General features: G+C 37.0%; 1 protein-coding gene across 3 annotated transcripts; it reads right to left on the bottom strand.

The window, feature by feature from the left end:
- Positions 1939–15056, bottom strand: LOC18778648 (zinc finger CCCH domain-containing protein 13). 3 transcript variants are annotated; one of them, XM_020561277.1, is made up of 13 exons: positions 14852–15056; positions 13122–14564; positions 12292–12299; positions 10105–10277; positions 9390–9450; positions 9160–9258; positions 7807–7901; positions 7449–7562; positions 5180–5247; positions 4018–4128; positions 2926–2990; positions 2759–2806; positions 2119–2231 (listed from the first exon to the last, which is right to left on the bottom strand). In XM_020561277.1, the coding sequence occupies exons 2-12, from the start codon at positions 14456–14458 to the stop codon at positions 2769–2771; spliced, it is 2169 nt and encodes a 722-aa protein (XP_020416866.1). In that variant the 5' UTR covers positions 14459–14564; positions 14852–15056; the 3' UTR covers positions 2119–2231; positions 2759–2768. The 3 variants fall into 3 exon arrangements, with proteins under 3 accessions (XP_020416865.1, XP_020416864.1, XP_020416866.1); XM_020561276.1 differs by having other exon boundaries at positions 1939–2231; positions 2759–2990; positions 14755–15056; XM_020561275.1 differs by having other exon boundaries at positions 1939–2231; positions 2759–2990.

The raw sequence follows: 20751 nt of genomic DNA, 5'->3' as shown, positions 1-20751 counted from the left end.
AGATGAATTGATTCTCTTGTTCTTTGCTCTCAGTATAGGGTCCGGATATTCCACGATTTTTCATTTTGCGATGGTTTTTGAAATAAAATTGAAATGACCCTCACCATTGCGGATGCTCTTAAGCTGAAAAACAACAATTGTCTATCCATCTAAGTCCAAGTCCTTCTAATTCCTAATACACCAGCACTAACCAACTATTCCAAACCTCTTCACACTTGAACCAACACTTATATTTATATAAAAAAGCATATTTACTTTCTTTTCTTGTTTTTTTTTCTGTTTTTAATATTGACACCAGAAAAGTTTTCATTATTTTTTGTTCTCAGAAAAACATTTGTAGAATTACAATACCAAACACATTTTTAGATCCACAACATTTTTTTTTCAAAAACAGTGATTTCCAATTTTGCGAAGAGGTACATGCTATGTTGCAACTTAACAAAGTACAGTCACTTTTTCATATCCTTTTTTTAGTTTTTAGGAACAATTTAGCCATATTATTGTGGTAATTTTTTTTTCTTAATTCATTAGAAATATATTTCCAAAATAATTGTATGGATAGAATGCTTTATTTAATATCTATTTATTGTTTAGATTATTAAATATATTGCAAGTAAATAGTCAAAATTATAAGAAAATATTTTTAAATATATCATGTATCATAAATATTATTGTGGGAGCATATATTTTCGTCTCCAATCAGGGCACGCCACGTGGAAAAGAAGATTATCTCTTAAATTAATTAATTAAACCAGTTTATCTGGCTAATTAATTAATTAGGATAAACATCTTAATTAATATGATATTATCTTTATTTAAAAAGATAATATCATTAATTCAGCCATTATCCTAATAAAGAGAAGATAATATCATTTAATTCAGATATTATCTTCTTAAAAAGAGATAATATCATTAATTCGAATATTATCAAGTCCGATTCCTACGAAACCCTAGCCCCGAGACTTCTATAAATAGACGACCTCATTCATCATTCAAGGTATTTCAGAAAACCTACTCCTAATACCCGAGAAAAATACCCGAAGCTCTCTCTCCCTCTCCACTCTCCATATTTGCTCCGGCCACTCGGTTTACACCCTACATACAACTCCGTACCTTTGCTTAGCTATTGTTTTCCTACAAACACTCGAACTAACTTAGGCATCGGGAGGCCTTTGGCCAACACCCCCCGGGTGTGGTCTATTTACTCCAATCTTTTTTACAGAAATCGAGGAGGAGAGAGAAAGAAGATCGAAGGTTGAAGAATCTAGAAGCAAATATTCTCTCGCGAGATTATTTGCATAAACAATTATCAAAGAGAGTAATCTACCCCTTGAAGACTTTTATTTAAGTTTATTTTATACAAGTGATATTATACTTTAATATAATCTAAATAATAGGAACGAGATTCGAATCTGTGTGCAGAGTGAAGAACATATCTGCTTTAACCTCTAGCCACTAGCCAACTTGACTAAAGCCCATATCTACACCACTTGAAGATTTGAAACTATCAAGTTGTAAGTAAAATATAATTCCTTTTGTAGTCAAACTAGTTTTCGTATTCAATTCTTGACAATTTAGACAATTTAATAGGAGTTATTTACATTTTTATTTTGAATCCAAACAATTTAATAAAAGTACCTTGGAGTTACTCATGGTCACTCTGACTAATGTTATTAATTAGTAAACATGTCGTCAGTCTTTTGGGGAGCAACAAATGAATTAAACCTCATTGACGACATTTCCCAGTTGATTTTAACATTGTTATGTACATTACATTAGGAAAAGTTCCGACTTCTCTTCTTTGTAACTGAATTACTATGTTCAGAGAAACAGAAACAGCTTGATGAAAGCTTGAATGCTTCTCCAAGAAATTATGATCAAATCCCTGGTGCTGGTAAATTATTTCTATTTTTCCCAAAATGGAATCAGAGAACATAATTACAGGGGAAAATGCTTATAATTACAAAGAAAGGGGAATAAATAGTAATATATATAACTGTATAAGCGTCATCATTGAGTAAAATATATTATACCAAACTCATACATTAAATCAGGATGGCAAGAAAAGAAGTCAAGAAACATTGTTGTTCGAACAAATTGAGAAAAATATAAAACATAGGTTAATTTGTCGACAGAAAATGCACCCGAGCAAGTGTATATTCTTTCCCAGCAATCCAAACACCAGTCTGTGACCATTGGACATCCTCCCAGTCGAGATTCTCCTCCAACACCTAACCAGGAAGAAAGCTCAAAAAAACTATGACAAGTAACAATATATTAAGGGTGAAATTTATCAACAAAATAACTAGCAGCAACATGCATCTAAAAGCGTGTATCAGAATTCTAGTTCACATATAACCCATCAAGAGGCACCAAACCAAGCAGCATAGCCAATACCTTCTCTCATAAAAGTAGATGATCTCAAATTGTTGATTCTGTTTTAGCACAGATTCGAAGGAAGAAGGCTTGCGCACGCGTGTATGTGTGTGTGTGTGTGTGTGTGTGTGTGTGTGTGTGTGTGTGTGTGTGTGTGTGTGTGCGTGTGTGTGTGTGTGTGTGTGACATTGATAACAATAGCAATTTGTCTCTCTGCAGTTATTATGCATATTCACCTAAAGACTTCAACATGCAAGATTGGATGGCACTAAATAAAGATTTTCAACATCCCCACATCATACAGTGAAGCAAGAAAACAAAATCACAGAATTTCAGTATAAAGATTATCCGCTTTTGAAACATTATTAAATTTTGGTAGTACCTCCACATATTCAAGGGGCAGTGGGATCCCAACTGACCGTGTGACCTTCTGGGGAAGAGGTGTTTTACATCGAGACCATCGAAAGACATCAATCATAATGTTATCAGAATCATTTCTTTCACCATTGGTGGAATGAGATACATGATTTTGACTTTTCTCTGTCTCACCTTCATGCATCTGTGATAGCTGTGTAGCTTTGACCATCTTCTCTCCGGTAAAACAAAGCTCATACCTTCAGATAATAAAATACAACACACTTAAAGAATAATGTTTTGCTCACAACATTCTACATAATTTTCTGTAAGGCACCTTTTTTATTTTTTTTGGTAGAACAGATGGGCGAAAATGATTCAAGTAGAAACTGCTTCAGACAGTTAAATGCTGTAAACTAATGTTGATTTCAAATGCTTGCCCATGGTCATTTATAACAAGGGATCAAGGAATTAGACCAATTCCAGTTTCTTGCATACTAGAAATGGTAAGCCAACAATTCCAATCAGACCATTGGACATAATGATCTTCTAAAAGCCCCAGAGACCCCAGCTTCTGAAACTCTTGTTATCACAATTCTCCATCCAGATATGGCCCCCAAAAAAAAAAAAATTCCCGTACTTTCTGAAAAGTTTATCTTGAAAGTTATTACGCGCAACAAGACATTTCCTAATCCATGCGATGCATCCTACATCACTTTCTGTATAAACAACTCAATTAATTCTTCTGATTCTTTGTATTGCAGCATCTTTAGAATCCTCGCCCACCACCAAGATACAGTTTCTGCTTTATCTTTTTCCCTAACTAAATGTTTATAACTCACTTATGACCAAGAACCATACCGGATTTGAATGAGGGAAAATAAAAAAGAACCACCAGTTAAAAGGTACAAATTCAATATTAACAAAAGAGGAAACCATATCACATGCATATTGCCAAATCCCAAAGGAACATATGATCATGAAACCAAACAAGATCAGGGAAAATAAGAAGAAACGTAAAAAGGGGGAAAGACAAAGAATAAAGACAGAAGTCCGTATTTTATAGGCAATCAAACTCTCCTCAGTTATGTTGTTTAGCTAAACAAACTAGAAATAGGAAGGAAAATGTCAATGTTCCCTCATTTACAAGTAACTCATCTCCTATGTTACGTAACATTCAGTAGCCAAAACAAATGAAGAAAAATATGTGATAATCAAATATTAGTCCTTAAAACAGATCATGGTCAAATCCCAGATACATAGTACAATATATAATTAGCATTATACCTGCATGAATGTGTTTCTAAATAAAGAACTTCTCCCTTCTTCAAACGGGCAGAAGTATAAAGAGTTTTCTTCAAACCCTTGTCAGCAACAATGCTTATACTGTACTTAATCCTGAAGAAATTTGAAAGAACGAACTTAGGAAGGTGCAATAATCATTGATGGATAGGGAAACAAGAAAGAAAAAATGAGCAGCAAAACACATAAGATGAAGTAAAAAGAAAAAATATTTCTGTGAAAGTTTAAATTTTGAGAAGACTACAATAACAAAATTCCAAATCAGGTAACATCATAAGCTGCGTCCCATTGGATTAGAGTGTTTGGTCCAGCTCTTTCTTATTGTAATTTGGCTGTGGCTTTCTCATGAGCGTATTGTGCATAGTCTTTAATAATCTTTTCCGAAAAAGGAAAAAAAATAGTTGCCATACTGCACACATTATGTTTGAGTGAAGCAGTTAACATGCATTCCTAGGTTGAGCTGTTACAGACAGCACAAGATGCAATTTTGAAAAGATAAGAAGTTTCTCCCACAAGAGCACTAACACTGAGATTCAAGGATTATTCATTAGATGCCTTGAATGTCTGTAACCTTGAAAATCAAGAGTTTTTTTTTATTCTAAAAAAGAAAAGAAAACTTATATCGGATCCAAACAGAAACGAGGTTAATTGAGGTTCATATTTAGTGGAAAGAAACCTCGTTTAACGTATACGGGGGATTGAGTTCAAGAAAAACCAAAAGAATATCTCCACAAACGAACAAATGAGTATCAACCTAGTGTAATATAATTAACCAAAAAAAGTATTATGAATGCATAAAACATTAGTCTGTATGGTAAAATGAACATATAACAAGGTGAGTCATCAACAAATTAAAAGTGGACAATTATTTTCAAAGAATCTGACAGCTGCCCAAGAGAACTGAGGGAGTTAAGGCATGAGATGCAAACATGATAAACACCGTTAAGCACTCGGACGAACCCCTGCTATAATATAAAAGATATTATTTGATAGTTATACAGGCAGAGAATGTCATTGCTTGGGTTAAAATATAGCACACGTCTGAAATTCATTCCACATAACGAAAGAGAATGCAAGTTTGTAGTTAATACAAGCATCTGAAAACCAAGGCTCAACAGAATTAAAGGGTAAGAAAGATGTGGTGTACCAAGGCTCATTACAGAGGTTGTACTGTATTGTAACTTCTCGTACAAATCTTTGTTGCCGCAATGCATTCTGAAGAATAAAGCCATTATGTAAGCTGGGAAATAGTGATGATTGTTGAAAGGTCATGAGTTTTTATAAGATTAAAATCATATGACAATACACAGATATACAATCCAAGTATGAAACTATATCACTGCAGTAATGACTGGAAATCTAAACATAAGCACAAGTAAAAAATCATCTGATGAAATTTAACAAACGAATTTTTTTTTCAATAGTACATGCATATGCATGTAAACTTTAAATTGGTTACGGTGGCGCTGCCTAACCATGGTTATACTGTTTACAAATTACAATTAACTTAAGTGATAGCACCTTTTGCATTAACTTGAAAAAAATGTTGAAAGCAGTTGAGAAAAACTTGACATGCACTTTCAAATAAATCATACATCGGTCAAAATGGCCATTAGAAGTTGAGTTCTTACCTTAGCAAGATGTAATCAAGAAAAGATAGCAAAGTTAGAGGGATAAACCCATCGTAGCAAACAAAGAAAAATGTAAGGCGAGGTGGCATTGTTTAACAAGTATATGTGTTCACCCCAAATAAAGCTTAAGGTTGTTTGCTCTCGCCACCCAGTCTCATGGAGGCCTTTCGTACTTCCATTGCCAATGAACGTTGAAGGCTAGAGAAAATTACAAACTTAAAGGCAGAACACAGACAAAAACTGAAAAACAATAGGGTAGACCATCAGACCAAAGAAAAAAACAGGGTATAGTCTTTATTGCCCAAGAATACAAGCACCTCAGAACATTATAATTAGCCTCCAAAGCAGAAAGTTCTAAACCCTCAAAAGGAAGGAAATTCAACTTAAGTCGCATAAATCATGAGGACCAGAATAAGATGTATTGGATCTCAGAAGACAACCAATAACAAAATTCAACCTCAAACAACTCTCCTAGAGAAACTCCACCTCATCTCACATCTCCAACCCCTCAAACTCTAGTTCCATAAACAACTTTTTAAAATGACGAAACATTCCCAAATACCCTCCAAATAATCACAAACCCGGCATTCTTGCCTGTTGCCAACTCAAAACAAAACACGAGGGCAAAGCTTAAGGCCTGACCTACCAGATCAAACCTGTCTTAAAGCTGTATAACCGCAATGTTGAAGGCTACTAAATGCAAGACCAAAGAAGTTCAAGACATAATTACTATAATAGATCTACATGCCAACCCACTAACAAAAAGGGCACATTATCAAGAATGTCTAGAGCTGAACCTTCCTTTGAGGTAAACGTTATGTGCAAATACAATTAATAATAACAAAGCAAAAACATTGAAAGAAAGTTTCACACATTTGGGAAAATCTATTGCTGATTGATTTCCAGTGTAAACTACTCTGAACATCGTTCAAATTCATTTTCCATACATCTACACTTTATAATACAAAATGCAAAAGGCCTCATGGATTGCTAGAAGGCCCACACCAATTCTGCGTCAAAATTAGTTGCAAGATCTTCAACACAACACATAAATTGCCAGCAGTTTACCAAAAGTTGTATTGGGAGCAATACGTATGGATGAAATCATTGTGAACTCTGCTTCATAAAGATTTCTAAACTAAAATATTGGTCTCACACAAATGCAGCAGATAATATTGTAAATCATTTGAAACATATAAATGCAGCGGCCATATTCAGTTACTATTTGGTATCCTTCATTGAGTCACTCTTCTTGCATAAGATTGCATTTCCAAAGTTTACAACAACTTATGGGTAAATTCTACAACAATAATTTTCCTAACCCAAGTACATATTTGTGTGCATAAATCCTGTTCTGGGTTTGTTCAATAACACACCACATTTTACAGTTCAAAAGAATCAACTCTTTTGTCTGAGTGTAAATTCCAGATCACTGCCGTATTCTATCACAGTATTTTATGTGTCAGGAAAGGGTTTCACAAGATGTTGAATACTTGAGAATATGAAAATCCCCAAACCACTTACATGTTTTGAAGATTTAAACTAATCAGCTGCTGGAGATAACGGCAAATGAAATAGGACATATAATCCAAAAGACAAGTTTCTATTACAAATAAATAAATAAAACTTCCTTAAGCAGTGGTTTGCATGTTTCAAAAATTAAAACTTAAAAAGTGGCTGCAATAATGGAAAATGGACTAGGGGACATATTCCAAAAGGAAGAAAATTTTCAACTAAAATAGAAATAAAAAAACATTTGCTGAGTAGAGGATGTCAGAATAATACCGAAGCTGCAGCCCTTGTAGTCATTGTACGCTCAACAATCACTGGAGCAAGGGTAGGCTCCACTGTAGAAGTGTGCGTAAGACAAGGCTCAAGATCAATGGTTCCTCCTGCCTTCTGAAAACCAGATAATTAGGAAGAAGCATCAGTGCTATAAGCCCAGAAGAATCATTACAAACCACTAGTTTCCAGTTCATGCTAACAAATTATTAAATCCAAGTCCCTAAATATGTACTTAGCATCTGCAAAATCATATGAAGCACTACATAATTTAGCCATTACATAAAGTGTAAAAAAAAAACAAACACACACACACACGCGCTTAAAAAGGATAAATAAATTGGCTTTAAGTTCTTATCACCTTCACGATGCAACAGCGCTCAACACGGTAGCTACAACCAATTGCAGCTCCCCAGGCTCGAGATCGAACATTGTTTCTCAGAGTAGAAATGTAACCTAATAAAATGTTAGAATTAAAAGTAAACAAAGCATTAATTTACTCATTGGGGTGTGTGTAAATGAAAAAGAACTAGCTTAGGTTTTTTAATTGAATAACTGGTGGACTGCCATTAAATTGGAACAAACAACGTGGGCATTTCATTACTATATAATATAGGGAATGCTATCTTTTCTTCACTTAGAATGATAATTCGGCAAGCGCAACCCTTTAAATAGACAATAAACCTATCAACCAAAGACCCAAATTTCAGCCATTTTTATTATTAACTAACAGATGAAGGCTTCCAAGATTACCAGTTCGCTGACATCAATACACCCATAAGCCCTTCTAATACCCTCAAAAACCCTAGACATGCACCACCAGATTCAGACCTCACAAATATTTACCCTTTCATGAACAAGTGCACCTTGGGAGGCACTTTGGCCTTCCATATCGTAAGGAATGGGGAGAAGTTGTCATGCATAACAAAAGAATCAAGAAATTACTCGCAAGAAAACAAACCTAAAGACACAGCAAACTCTCCATCAGCTCTAAAGGATGAAAGTGAGAAGTTCTCAATCAAGGAGAGCAGGGAGAACAGGAGGGGAAAAGCACTTCAATTCCCACCCAAGTAATCCTCCCAAAATTGAGTTTTATCCCCCTCCAAACAGAAAGGCCTTCAGAAATGCTTTGCAAAGCACTGACTCATGCCTCAATCCCAGTTGTTTGCATGTAAGCCATATTTTACTCTGGATGACCAAGTGCCACAAAGAATTGAATTGACCTCAACGGGAAATCTCTCGTCATTCCCTAAAACCATCAAGGATGAGACACCACATTCGAACTCACTAACTGATCCTTTAATTAATGATAGCTAATTACTTATTTATATTTCTTTACCTATTTCTCTCTTCTTCTTTGATGTTATTTTAATAATTTTTTTTTAATAAATATTTTAAATTGAAATTAAGCTATTTGCTTGATAAATATATGAATGAAAAAGTGCTTATATGTATTAACCATTAACATACTTATTGTATTAATTGTTGGGTAAGCAAATGAATGAATGATTAATGATATTCGTATTTAGGAATCTAAGTAGTCCTGAGTTGTTCATCTAATTCAACATCACAAGTACAACGAATAAACAATTGCTTTAAATCATTTTAAATCAAAATTCGAGGTATATTCAATCAAATTTCCATGTCCATATTCTTTGTAAGTAACAGACATTGACAGCGGCACCTATTCACACTAAGCAAGAAATACACTTACAGTCTTGTGGAGGTAGTACTCGAACTGTAGCACGCAACTCTTGGATTGCAGGAGGTGGGGGAGACGCTGTTGGTCGGCAATATCCTGTGTGCATGAGAACTGGAAAGCAACACTGAACCATTAATACTCACTTTCATACATGACCAGGTCATATAGCATATAGACTCACTACTAACTGAAACCAACCATCTGAACAAAGAAAAACTTAAACCAACCCTAAAACCACATACCAGCAACGAGATCTGAATCATCTGTGTATATATCTGTCCCCCACAGCTGGCCACCTCTAACCTGCATGTAATGGAATTAAAAACATAAAACAAAAACAAATCAAAAGAACAAACGAAGAATAGACAAAAGCAAACATTAATGTTTTCCACAACCTAAACACTGATAAGAATGAGAATTGAACAATAAACTTTCAAAACAAATTGGTTCAGAAGGGCAAACAAATGTACAACCAACCCATAAAGGCAGTTAATTAATTTGGAAAGAAAAAATGACTACACTCTAAAAAGCACCTAGTAACAGAAAAGTGTTTTAAAATAAAATAAAATAATTAAAAATAAAAAAATAAAAAAAACCATATATGAAGACTAGATCAGCTGCTAATATCAAATACCTACAGAATTCTGTTCACATCTGACATACCACATATGAAGCAAAGGAATACACAAACAATGAGCAATACTTGTGGAAACCATAAACAGAAATATACCAAAAAGTTTGAACACAAGAGCACTAGAAAATTATCACAACGAAAATGCAAGAAAACAAGTACATTCAAAGGAATACACAAACAATGAGCAATACTCTCTGTGGAAACCATAAACAGAATATACCAAAAAGTTTGAACACAGGATCACTAGAAAATTATCACGACGAAAACACAAGAAAACAAGTACATTGTAGCCCAATTTCGTACGAACATAATTTAGATCTTACTTGGCGATTTGTTGCGGTAACATGCTCAGCTGGGATCCGAATTTCAAGAGTTGGACCAGTTAGACAGCTTTCATTTTTTTCACCTTGAGATACTTCATATTCCTTCCACAACTTTATCAGTTCTTGCATGCATTCACCAACTTTATAAACAACAGAGGATACTTCATTTTTACCTGAAACAATAGCAGTGTTAGCACACAACCAATGTGCAACAATAACCATGCAATACAGAATACTGATGTTGACTATTACAGAAAAGCTAAGAAAACTTTTTACTACATGACTAGAAAACACTCTTAACTCTCTCCTGCTCAGTTTGAGTGTGTTGCATGTTTGCATCTGTTTAAAAAAATTAACTAGAACGGAACCTATTTTCAAAGAATTTAGAAGCTAAGAATGTAGATGTTTTATCATGGAGTGTTCTATAACAATGTAACATACATTGACCCAAGAAAAATAATATCCCCCCAGTCCACCTATCCAAAAGAAGGCTGTGAAATCATTGACAATTTTTCCTCCCTAGGAAAATGCTTATTTATGGATATTTGTCTCTTTAGATTCAATGAATCATGCAACTCTACAAGCAATTGTTCTTATTGCTTCTTACTTTCCGAATTCCAGACAAGGTCAGAGCTCCCTTCTTTCAAACCAGACTACTTCACCATGACGGTAGGGGGACGGCTCCTTTCTTTCGGACCTTAATTCACCATGGGGGTAGAGAGAAGAATTTTTAAATTATGAAAGAGGCTAATTTTTGGGCACGAAAGACAACCCTTAACCAACCAGCATCAACCATAGCAAACATTGTCCACACTGAAACCACCAGAATGAGAGGGTAAGCATGGGATAAAATTGAGAGAAGGACATGAGATTTGGGCATGTCATTTAGGGTTCTTTTCCTTAGTGTTGATCAGTAAATGATTCATCAAACTGGCGAGCAGTTGGGGTCAACAGAGTAGTTTTCTTCTCCCCTTCATTTCAAATGGGATTGCGCAGCAATTTTCCATCCACATGCTCTGTCACTATCATCTAATGCTTGTTTGTTTGAGGTTCTACTAATAGTACATGCCAAACAAAGTCAAACTTCAGGGGATGTTTGTGTAATTAACTCAAACAGAATTTCCAAGGAATTACAGAAAATATGCTTTCCAATCTGACAAAATAACAGAGTAAACTCCACCTCCTAACATGGTATTTTAACCAACCAAATCGTGCAAGGATTAAAATTGGGGAGAGATGGCTAATCTATCAACCTACTATAACAAGATTTACATGCAAAGTTCCCACAGGACCAAGTTTCCAAAATCTTATATCCAGTCTACCAAAATGAAAGGACGCATTTACAAGTGAAGAAAATAGAGAGACAGCTCCACAATCTCCAAACCAGTCAGATTTCTGTGAAGATTAAAATTCAAGCCATGTTGGAAATGGAATAATTTGAGAGTCGGAAAGCCTACAGAGTCGAGGGAGATATGCACAACAATGGAGGCAGACTCGAAAAAGCTGTTCTAAATCTCATTCCCCACCACAATCTCCAAACCAGTCAGATTTCTGTGAAGATTAAAATTCCAGCCATGTTGGAAATGGAATAATTTGAGAGTCGGAAAGCCTACAAAGTCAAGGGAGATATGCACAACAATAAAGGCAGACTCGAAAAAGCTGTTCTAAATCTCATTCCCCACCACAAATGAAGGTAAGGATAGAAAAAGCTAAAACCCTGAGAAATGTTTTTCCAGTGACATATACTCAAACCTTTAATCATGAGATATTGAAATCCCACCCATTAGGATTAAGCCTATACATTAATTGTAGATGATATAATTGCGATCATCAAAAGCAGCACATTGAATTCCAGAAAGATGAATATATGTACCACAATAGCCTCAATCACATCAAGTCTGAAGCTTCATTTAGACAAACACCTCTGGTTTTTGTATATATAATCAAAACAGCAGTGACCACAGTAAAACTATAAGTGCAGACTTATGTGTGTATAAATTAATGTGTACAAGAATGGAAGAAATTATTTATGAACAAGGGATATGGTTGGGATGTTGTACATATACATGTATGCATTTATTGGAGGGTAAAGTGAAGAGCACAAACAAAATAAATTTCTGCTGACATCTACAGAACTTCACCAACAAAAAAATTATTGTTCCACGAAAATGGAATACAAGGGCGCACCTTGGGATCTGCAAAATACAAGAACACATAAACAAAATTAAATTGTGTATGAAACGAGGGACACCACTTCCATCACAAGACAAATGAATATCCATTAACTTCAACATGAAACCAAATTTGACTGTATGCTGACGAATGACATTTTGCTGAAGAAAACAAGGATAGCTGTACGTTGATATTTCAACGCTTTAAGGAAAAGTATACTTTTCATTTAAACTTGATTCTTGAATTTATAATGGTATTATAAGATTTTTGCTTTACCAAGCTATTACCTTGGGCTGCCATTACATTTAGCAAATGACTTATGATAACAAATAAAGTGATGGCAGTAACAAATATGTTTATCATTTATAATTCACACCACCAAATTACAAATTGAATCAGTAAAAACAAAATTAAAAGATAAACCTTTCAGCGAATGACTTACGATAACTGTAGTAAAATTAATTTCAGTAAACAAATGTCCTATAAAGAAGTGGAGAGATAACTGCCACTTTATTTTCACACCAATTATGCTTTTAATATGTGCAGACAGTATATCATTGTCTACACTGCAAAAGTTGATAATCCACTTCCAAAGAATTTTGCATATACCTAGAAAATATATTGCTTGTAGCCATTGCACAGATTACTACAGACGAATAGCTTTTCTGAATCCATATGCAAAACAAACACAATTATCAATCTACTAAATTTAGGTTCAAAATTAGTAGTTTATCTATGCAATATCAAAATGCTAGAGCATATTTTCACATACTTTTTTGAATATGTGAAATCAGTAACCCATCATACTTGCAATAAAATCGGAAAAGGAAAATATTTAAACACACCCTTCATTGTCTTGAGTGCGGGACCTAAAGCGCAGCTCACGATTTGCCACCTGAGGGCTACCCCTTGACCGTTGCATCCTTTTACGCTGCTGAACTCCATAATTACAAACTTCCTTATCTCGGTCTGTGGCCCCTTCACAATCTGCACATCCATCATCTGATTCTTTGTCATAGCCCCTACTGCGCTTTTCAGTTCTATCTCCTTCAACATCAACATCTCTTTCTTTCCTCCTGTCTCTGGATTCCCTATCAACATTTCTCCAACTATCAAAATCTTTCTGTTTCTTCTGCTCTGCTGGCAGAATTTCCTGTTCTGACACTCTAATAGACCCGTCCCCCACTTCCTTCTCATTATTTGAACCATCTTTCTCTACTCCATTCCATGGGTCTTTCTTGGTATGATCCCTTTCCCTCTCTCTTAGTCTTTCCTTGTCTTTGCCGGTGTCCCTCCTCTCCCTCTCCCACCTCTCTGAATCTCTTTCTTCTTTTGCTGGTTCTTTGCACTCACTACTGCTGTTAGCTACTGGAATAGTGCTCCTACGATCACTTCTTTCCTTATCCCTGTCTCCCCATTCCCGGTACTTCATATCTTTCCTTTTTCTATCCTTATCTTTGAATTTATCCTCACCTTTAGAATCAAATTTATTTTCCCCAACAGCCTCATGTGCCTCTACATGATCCCGCTCCTCAGTAGCAAGGACTTCCTTTCCCAGCTCAACATGGCCTTGTGTACTACTGCGATGCCAGGCATCTGTACTTCCAGCTGGGGCATCAGAATACCGTTTTCCTCTATGGTATTCTTTTGAGTCTTTCCAATTCAAGTGACTACTGGGCACAACATAACCTTCCATTTTCAGGTCAGCCTTCACATCATTAAAATTCTCCCTTTCATATTTCGTCTCCTTATTGTCATCCCCTCGACTGTCATACCTCACATCCTTTTCACCCTTAGCATTCTGTGTATCCCTCCTTGACTCACTGTACAAGTCCCTCGTCTCTGTCTTTGTGTCTCGGTTCTCAAACCGAAGATCTCTAGTATCCTTGGAATCTCTGGACTCCAATCTGTTTTCAGAAGGAGCCGCCTGATCTACATGCAAATCATTTGAAGTTGATGGCATTCGATATATTGAATGAATGGGGGATCTTCTATCCAGGTCACGGGATTCTGTACGGGGAATCTTCGGCAAGCGAGAATCTTGAGCCATCTCATAGGGAGGATGGTACTCATTGGAAACCGATGATGACAGCTTCGGGTAAGCTCCTGAATCATCATGTGGGTATTTTGAAGAGGAGGAATGACCACTCTCTTCGTGAGGTCTTTTAGGTGCACCGCTCATGCTCAACTTCCTACAATGTTATGTACCCTACTTGGTCTGAAAAACAAAAATGATAACAGCAGCAGCTTCTCGTCCTTCTTATAACTGGAGCAATGGACGTTGCAAACTGCATAAACAGGTGTTGAAACAAACATTTGAAAGTGAACACATCTAATTTGTAGCCCAAAGCATTCAGACTGCAAAGATATTATTATTCACAGAACCCAGACAACGAGAACTGTAAACTACGCACTTCACATAGAGGTAATAAGTGAAAAATCACTAAAATTTAGTCCACAGTTGCCTAATTCGCTCACCCCCTACGAATTTCGATCTGGATCGAGCGTACTCGCGGTCCGGTATCGATCTGGAACGAAAGATTTAACGACTCAGTTCCAGAGGAGAGAACAGTACCTGATAGACGACGTCGCTGCTACAGAACAGTACCTGACCGCCGACAGCACACGAGCAATCGAGGGCACGGGGGAGAGTGCTATAGCTGATGAGCCCACGTTTGATTCTGGGTCTCTTGGCATAAGGGGAGGGAAGATATAGGGTTCGGAGAGGAATTTTTTGGACGAAATAGATTCGAAGAGGTGGGATGTGTGATAAATGGAGAGTTGTTCTATAATAAGGTCCGTATTTATATGGTCTTCAAGTGACATAGTTTCAGCCGTTGGATTATTTGATGTTATCAAATTCTTTCAATATCAATTACACTTTTTGGAATATGTGTACGTGTTGTTGAGATGTGTGGTCCGTTTCCAAGGTCCATATATGGAAGACTTATTACAGAATTTCGCGATAAATGGATAGCGTAGAATTTTGCAATAAATGAATAGGCGTAAGAGTAATTCCGGCGTACAAACTAGCCCAGGCAAAAGGCCTCCGGTCTCCCAAAATCAGCTCCAACAGTGACATCCAGTCCGGATAAGGCCCAAGACTAGATAGGCACTGACCTCAGCAAAGATAAACGGATTAATTACAATTTTTGTCATTGAATTTTGGCTCGAAATCAAATTTGATGACCATAATTTCAATTTTTTCAATTTTGTCACCGTAATTGCAGCAGTCCATCAGTTTGTTTAATTAAAAAATATTTAATATTTAATAAATCAAATAAATAAATCAAAAGAAAATTATCACTACCTCTCTCTCTTCCTATCCCCACCGCGGATCGACTACCTCCTCCCACATGAGAACATCTCAATATCTCCTTCTCTCTCCTCATCAAACACTCCCAGAAAATACACACTTTGGAGTGCAAAATAATTGATTATGTTGTATACATTTCTTTAAATGGAGGAACTATGAGAAATCCAAAATCTATAACATTTTGATGGGTTACAGAGATAAAAGCTTGTGTTTTGTTCGCTCTCATCCATCAAATTCAGGAATTACTCATAGCCGTAGACATCCAAAACTCTTATAAATTTTTGGGTTCAGTAATAATCACAATTTCACAAACATCCAAAGTATGAGATTTTGAGTTTATAAAGAAGACCCATAGCAATAATCAGCAAAACTTGTGAGCATAAAAATACCCATAGGAGGCACGATTAACGGGTATTTGAGTATTCCCTGAGAAAACAAATTCCAGTAGATTCATCATTCATGTAGACTGAGAAAACAAATTCATGTAGATTCATTTGCCGCATTTGGGTATTCCCTGGAAAAAGCTCAAGTTCGTCGGAGACGACTGAGTTTCGTCAGAGGTGATGGAGGCCGTGAGAGAGAGATAGAGTAGAACTTTGGTGTGTGGGTGGGAGGAGGAAGAAGAAGGATGGGGCGGCGGAGATGCTGGGTATGGGGTGGGGTTGGTGATATTGTTAGAATACCCACGTGCTATTCACGTGTTAGTTTGTTAAGCATTGGCTGTTAGTTACAATTGTATATAAGCTGAACTATGCATTGTAATATTGATTCAGTGAATAATCATACAGAAATTCTTAATACATTCTCTCTGTTTCTCAGTCTTCTTCTTCCCTTATTTTCCAAATCTCTCTTCTGTTATCATGGTATCAGCGCCCATGGTGGTGATCCAGATCTGCTATTCCGCTTCTCTCTCTCCGCTTCCTTCCTCTGTCTTGTTCTTCTCTCTCTGCAATTCCTAATTCTCAGCTTTCTCAGATTTCTCAGTTTTTTTTCATTTCTTCGAATCCACATTTTTTCTAAAACCCTAATTTCTTCATGGCTTCTTCTTCTTTTCTCAAAATTGAGAGTCTTCTTGGCCTCCTTACAATTCGTCTTGCTGATGATAACTTCTTAAAGTGGAGTTATCATATTGAATCTGTGCTTCAAGGCTACGAGCTTTTTGGGCATTTCGATGGTTCTTCGATTTCACCTCCTAAATTCGCCATTGTTGATGAGGAAGGCGAAACTTCTGAGCTTACCACTGCTTATAAGGAGTGGATTCGTACTGATAAGGCACTTTTGAGTTTACGCATTGCTTCTCTGTCTGATGAGGCGCTTGAATACGTCATTGGCTGCAAAACGGCTCGCGATGCTTGGATTAATCTCTCTGATCGCTATGCTTCAGTTTCTCGCGCTCGGATCAACCATCTCAAAACTGAGTTGCAAACTGCGCAGAAAGGTGGAGATTCCATCGAGCGATTCTTGCTTCGTCTCAAACATCTTCGAGATCAACTGAATGCTGCTGGTATCAAGATTTCTGATGATGATTTCGTTATTACTGCTTTGAATGGCTTACCTCCCGAATATGACATAATCAAGACTGTCTTGATTGCACGAGATACTCCTTTGTCTCTCAAGGATTTCAGAGCACAGCTTCTTGCTGCAGAACAAACTGCTGAGGCTCGTATTGTTCATCATACTGCGTTATATGCGGTTAATTCCTCTTGTGCTCAAGGTTCCTCTGTGTCATCTGGACAGGGTATTTTACGTACACCTTCTGAGCCTTTGCCACATGTTTAGTCTTTTGGTGGTCAGCAAAGTTCTTTTTCTCGTGCCTCTGGTTCTCGAGGTTTTTCTGCACATTCCTCTGGTCGTGGAAGGTTTAATGGTGGTCGCCATGCCTCTTCTCAGTTTCGGGGCGGTAGTACTTCTGGTTTTCCTGGAGGTTCTCCTTCTTATCGATCTCATGTGGTGCCTGAGTGTCAAATTTGCAGCAAGCGTGGACATACAGCTGCTAATTGCTATTTTCGTCATGCCAATGCCAATTCCTCTTCTTCTACTCCTAATGTTGTTGAATGCCAAATCTGTGGCAAACGTGGACATGGTGCACTTGATTGTTTCCACAGGTCAAACTACTCATTTCAGGGCCACGCACCTCCTTCTTCTCTGACTGCTATGACTGCTCAGACTTCTTTCTCTCCTGAGCATGTCTGGATTGCTGATAGTGGTGCTTCTCATCATATGGTTGGCAATTCCTCTCAATTGGATCATGTGACTCCTTGTAATGTTGATGAGAATGTTACTGTTGGCAATGGGGCAGGTTTGACTATTCAGAATCTTGGCACTGCTACTATTTCTTGTGCCCAATCTCCTTCACTACATCTTCCGTCTGTTTTGCATGTTCCTAAGCTCAAAGCGAATCTATTATCCGTCCATCAATTGTGTAAAGACAATAATTGTTTTATCACATTTGACGTCTCTAGCTTTTATATACAGGACAAGATAACCAAGGCAATTCTTCTTCAAGGCAAGAGTAATCAAGGTTTATATTCCATTCCTTTTTCTGCTTCTCAAAGATCTCGAGGTGTTTCTTCTATTTCTTCAGCTCCAGTTGCATATCTTGGACAACATGTCAACGTCTCTATCTGGCATCAAAGGTTAGGACATCCAACAAATACCGTTGTGCAAAGAATGCTTCAAGATTCTGCTTTATCTGTTTCTGTTGATAGTTCTCAAGCATTATGTACTGCTTGTTTACATGGTAAAATGCACAAGCTGTCTTTTCCTAAGGATCATGTTAAGTCTACTGTTCCCTTTCAGAGGATACACAGTGATGTATGGGGTCCTTCCCGACAAAAATCCATAGATGGTTTTAGATACTATGTTAGTTTCATTGATGAGTGTACTGGTTACTTGTGGCTTTATCCACTGTTTAATAAATCTGGAGTGTTTGAAGAGTTTCTCAAGTTCTATGCTCTTGTCACTAATCAGTTTAAAGCTACTATTCAGTATTTTCAAAGTGATGGGGGTGGTGAGTTCATTAGTAGGCAATTTTCTTCTTTTTTGGATTCAAAAGGGATAATTCATCGGGTCTCTTGTCCATACACCCCTCAGCAAAATGGTTTGGCAGAGAGGAAGAATCGCCATATTATTGAAACTGCTCTTACTTTACTTGTTGCTTCTGCTCTTCCTGATCAGTTCTGGTTTCATTCGGTTGCTCATGCTGCTTATCTCATCAATCTTATGCCTAGTTCGGTTTTAAGATACCAGTCTCCTTTTCAAAGCTTGCATGGCAAGGCTCCTGATATCAAGTCTCTTAGGATTTTTGGTACTGCAGTTTACCCATATATCAGACCTTATAATGAACATAAGCTTCAGCCAAGAACAGCTCAATGTGTTTTTATGGGATATTCTCCAGGTTATAAAGGGGTCATTTGTTACAATAGATCCACCTCAAGGTTTGTTGTTTCCAGACATGTCATTCATGATGAATCTGTTTTTCCTTTTAAGTCTCATTCCATCTCAGCAGATTCCGTTCCAGTTTCATGCTCTTCCAAGCCCCAGTCTTTACCAGTTTGTGTTTCACTTCCTCCATGTATACATGCTTTAAATCCTAGTGCTATATCCGGTTCTGTATCTTCTCCACCTGTTTCTTCACAAAATCATAGCTTACAGAATGTTTCTATTCCTTCTTTAGAATCTCCTGAGAATCCTGCTTTGTCTTCCAGTGATTCTGTCTTATCTGTGATTAATGATCAGCAACTACAAGTTCTCTTGCCTGTCTCCCCTGTTGTCTCTAGTTCTGTGTCTCCTCCTTTTAACACTCATACTATGCAGACTAGATCAAAGGCAGGTATTGTTAAGTCTAAACAGTTTGAAGATTATCAGTGTTATTATACCACTCTTCCTGTTATACATGATGTTATTGAACCAGCCACTTATAAGGTTGCTTCTCAATCTATTCTTTGGATTCAAGCTATGAAGGACGAAATTGAGGCATTACATGCTCAGGGTACTTGGGAGTTAGTTCCTAAGCCAGTTCATAAAAATATTGTCGGATGTCGATGGGTATATCGAATTAAGAAAAACTCAGATGGTACTTTGGCTAGATATAAGGCCAGATTAGTTGCCCAAGGCTTTAGCCAAGCTCCTGGACTGGATTTCAGTGAAACTTTTAGCCCTGTGGTCAGACACACCATAGTAAGGTTGATATTAAGTATTGCAGCGATGAATCGATGGTCACTTCGTCAACTTGATGTTAAGAACGCGTTTTTACACGGTGATCTTGAGGAAGAAGTCTATATGCGTCAGCCACAAGGTTTTGAGGATCCAAAACATCTCAGTTATGTTTGCAAGTTACGAAAGTCTCTTTATGGTCTTAGGCAAGCTCCAAGGGCTTGGAATGCCAAATTCACAGGTTATCTTCCAGCCATTGGTTTTGCATCATCTCATTCTGACCCTAGCTTATTTGTGAAGCATCTAGGTTCAGATATTGTGATCCTTCTCTTATATGTGGATGATATAATATTGACTGGTTCAAAGGTGGCTTTGGTGCAAGAAGTTGTTGATGAGTTAAGCTCAGCTTTTGATATGAAAGATATGGGGAAGTTGAAATATTTCTTAGGATTACAGATTTCTTATAATACAGCTGGAGATATTTTTGTTAACCAGGCTAAATATGCAAAAGATTTGCTTGCTAAGGCTGGTCTGAGTTCATGCCGATCTTGTCCTACCCCTTGTAAACCACATGGTCAATTGTTACAGACTGAAGGTGATGCTTTGGCTGATCCTACAATCTACAGAAGCATTGTTGGTGCATTACAGTATTTAACATTTACCAGACCTGAAATCTCTTATGATGTTAACACAGTATGTCAGTTTATGACAACTCCTTCAGAGCTACATTTTCAGTTAGTTAAGAGGATTTTACGCTATCTTCAAGGTACCTTGGATCATGGACTTACCTTTACTAGTGGTGCTTGGGAACTTAATGCCTACAGTGATGCAGATTGGGCAGCAGATATTAACACTAGACGATCCACCACTGGTTTTGTGGCTTTCTTAGGCCATAATCCTATCTCTTGGCAATCTAAGAAACAGAACTCAGTCTCCAGGAGTTCAACCGAAGCAGAATATAGAGCATTAGCTCATACAACAGCAGATTTGGCATGGATCAGACA

This window comes from Prunus persica, chromosome G4 (genome assembly GCF_000346465.2).
Source record: "Prunus persica cultivar Lovell chromosome G4, Prunus_persica_NCBIv2, whole genome shotgun sequence".
Classification (NCBI taxonomy): domain Eukaryota; kingdom Viridiplantae; phylum Streptophyta; class Magnoliopsida; order Rosales; family Rosaceae; genus Prunus; species Prunus persica.
The sequence above is the reverse complement of the archived record's forward strand: the minus strand, read 5'-3'. Positions and strand labels throughout refer to the sequence as shown.

What these genes read in the sequence shown, in the direction of transcription:
- LOC18778648 (XM_020561276.1), bottom strand. Translation starts at nt 14,458, where the DNA reads ATGAGCGGTGCACCTAAAAGACCTCACGAAGAGAGTGGTCATTCCTCC. An exon ending in TGATTCAGATCTCGTTGCTG is followed by an intron (nt 9,259 to 9,389) that starts GTATGTGGTTTT and finishes GTTGCTTTCCAG; the next exon opens with TTCTCATGCACACAGGATAT. An exon ending in TGCCCCTTGAATATGTGGAG is followed by an intron (nt 2,232 to 2,758) that starts GTACTACCAAAA and finishes CTTCCTGGTTAG; the next exon opens with GTGTTGGAGGAGAATCTCGA.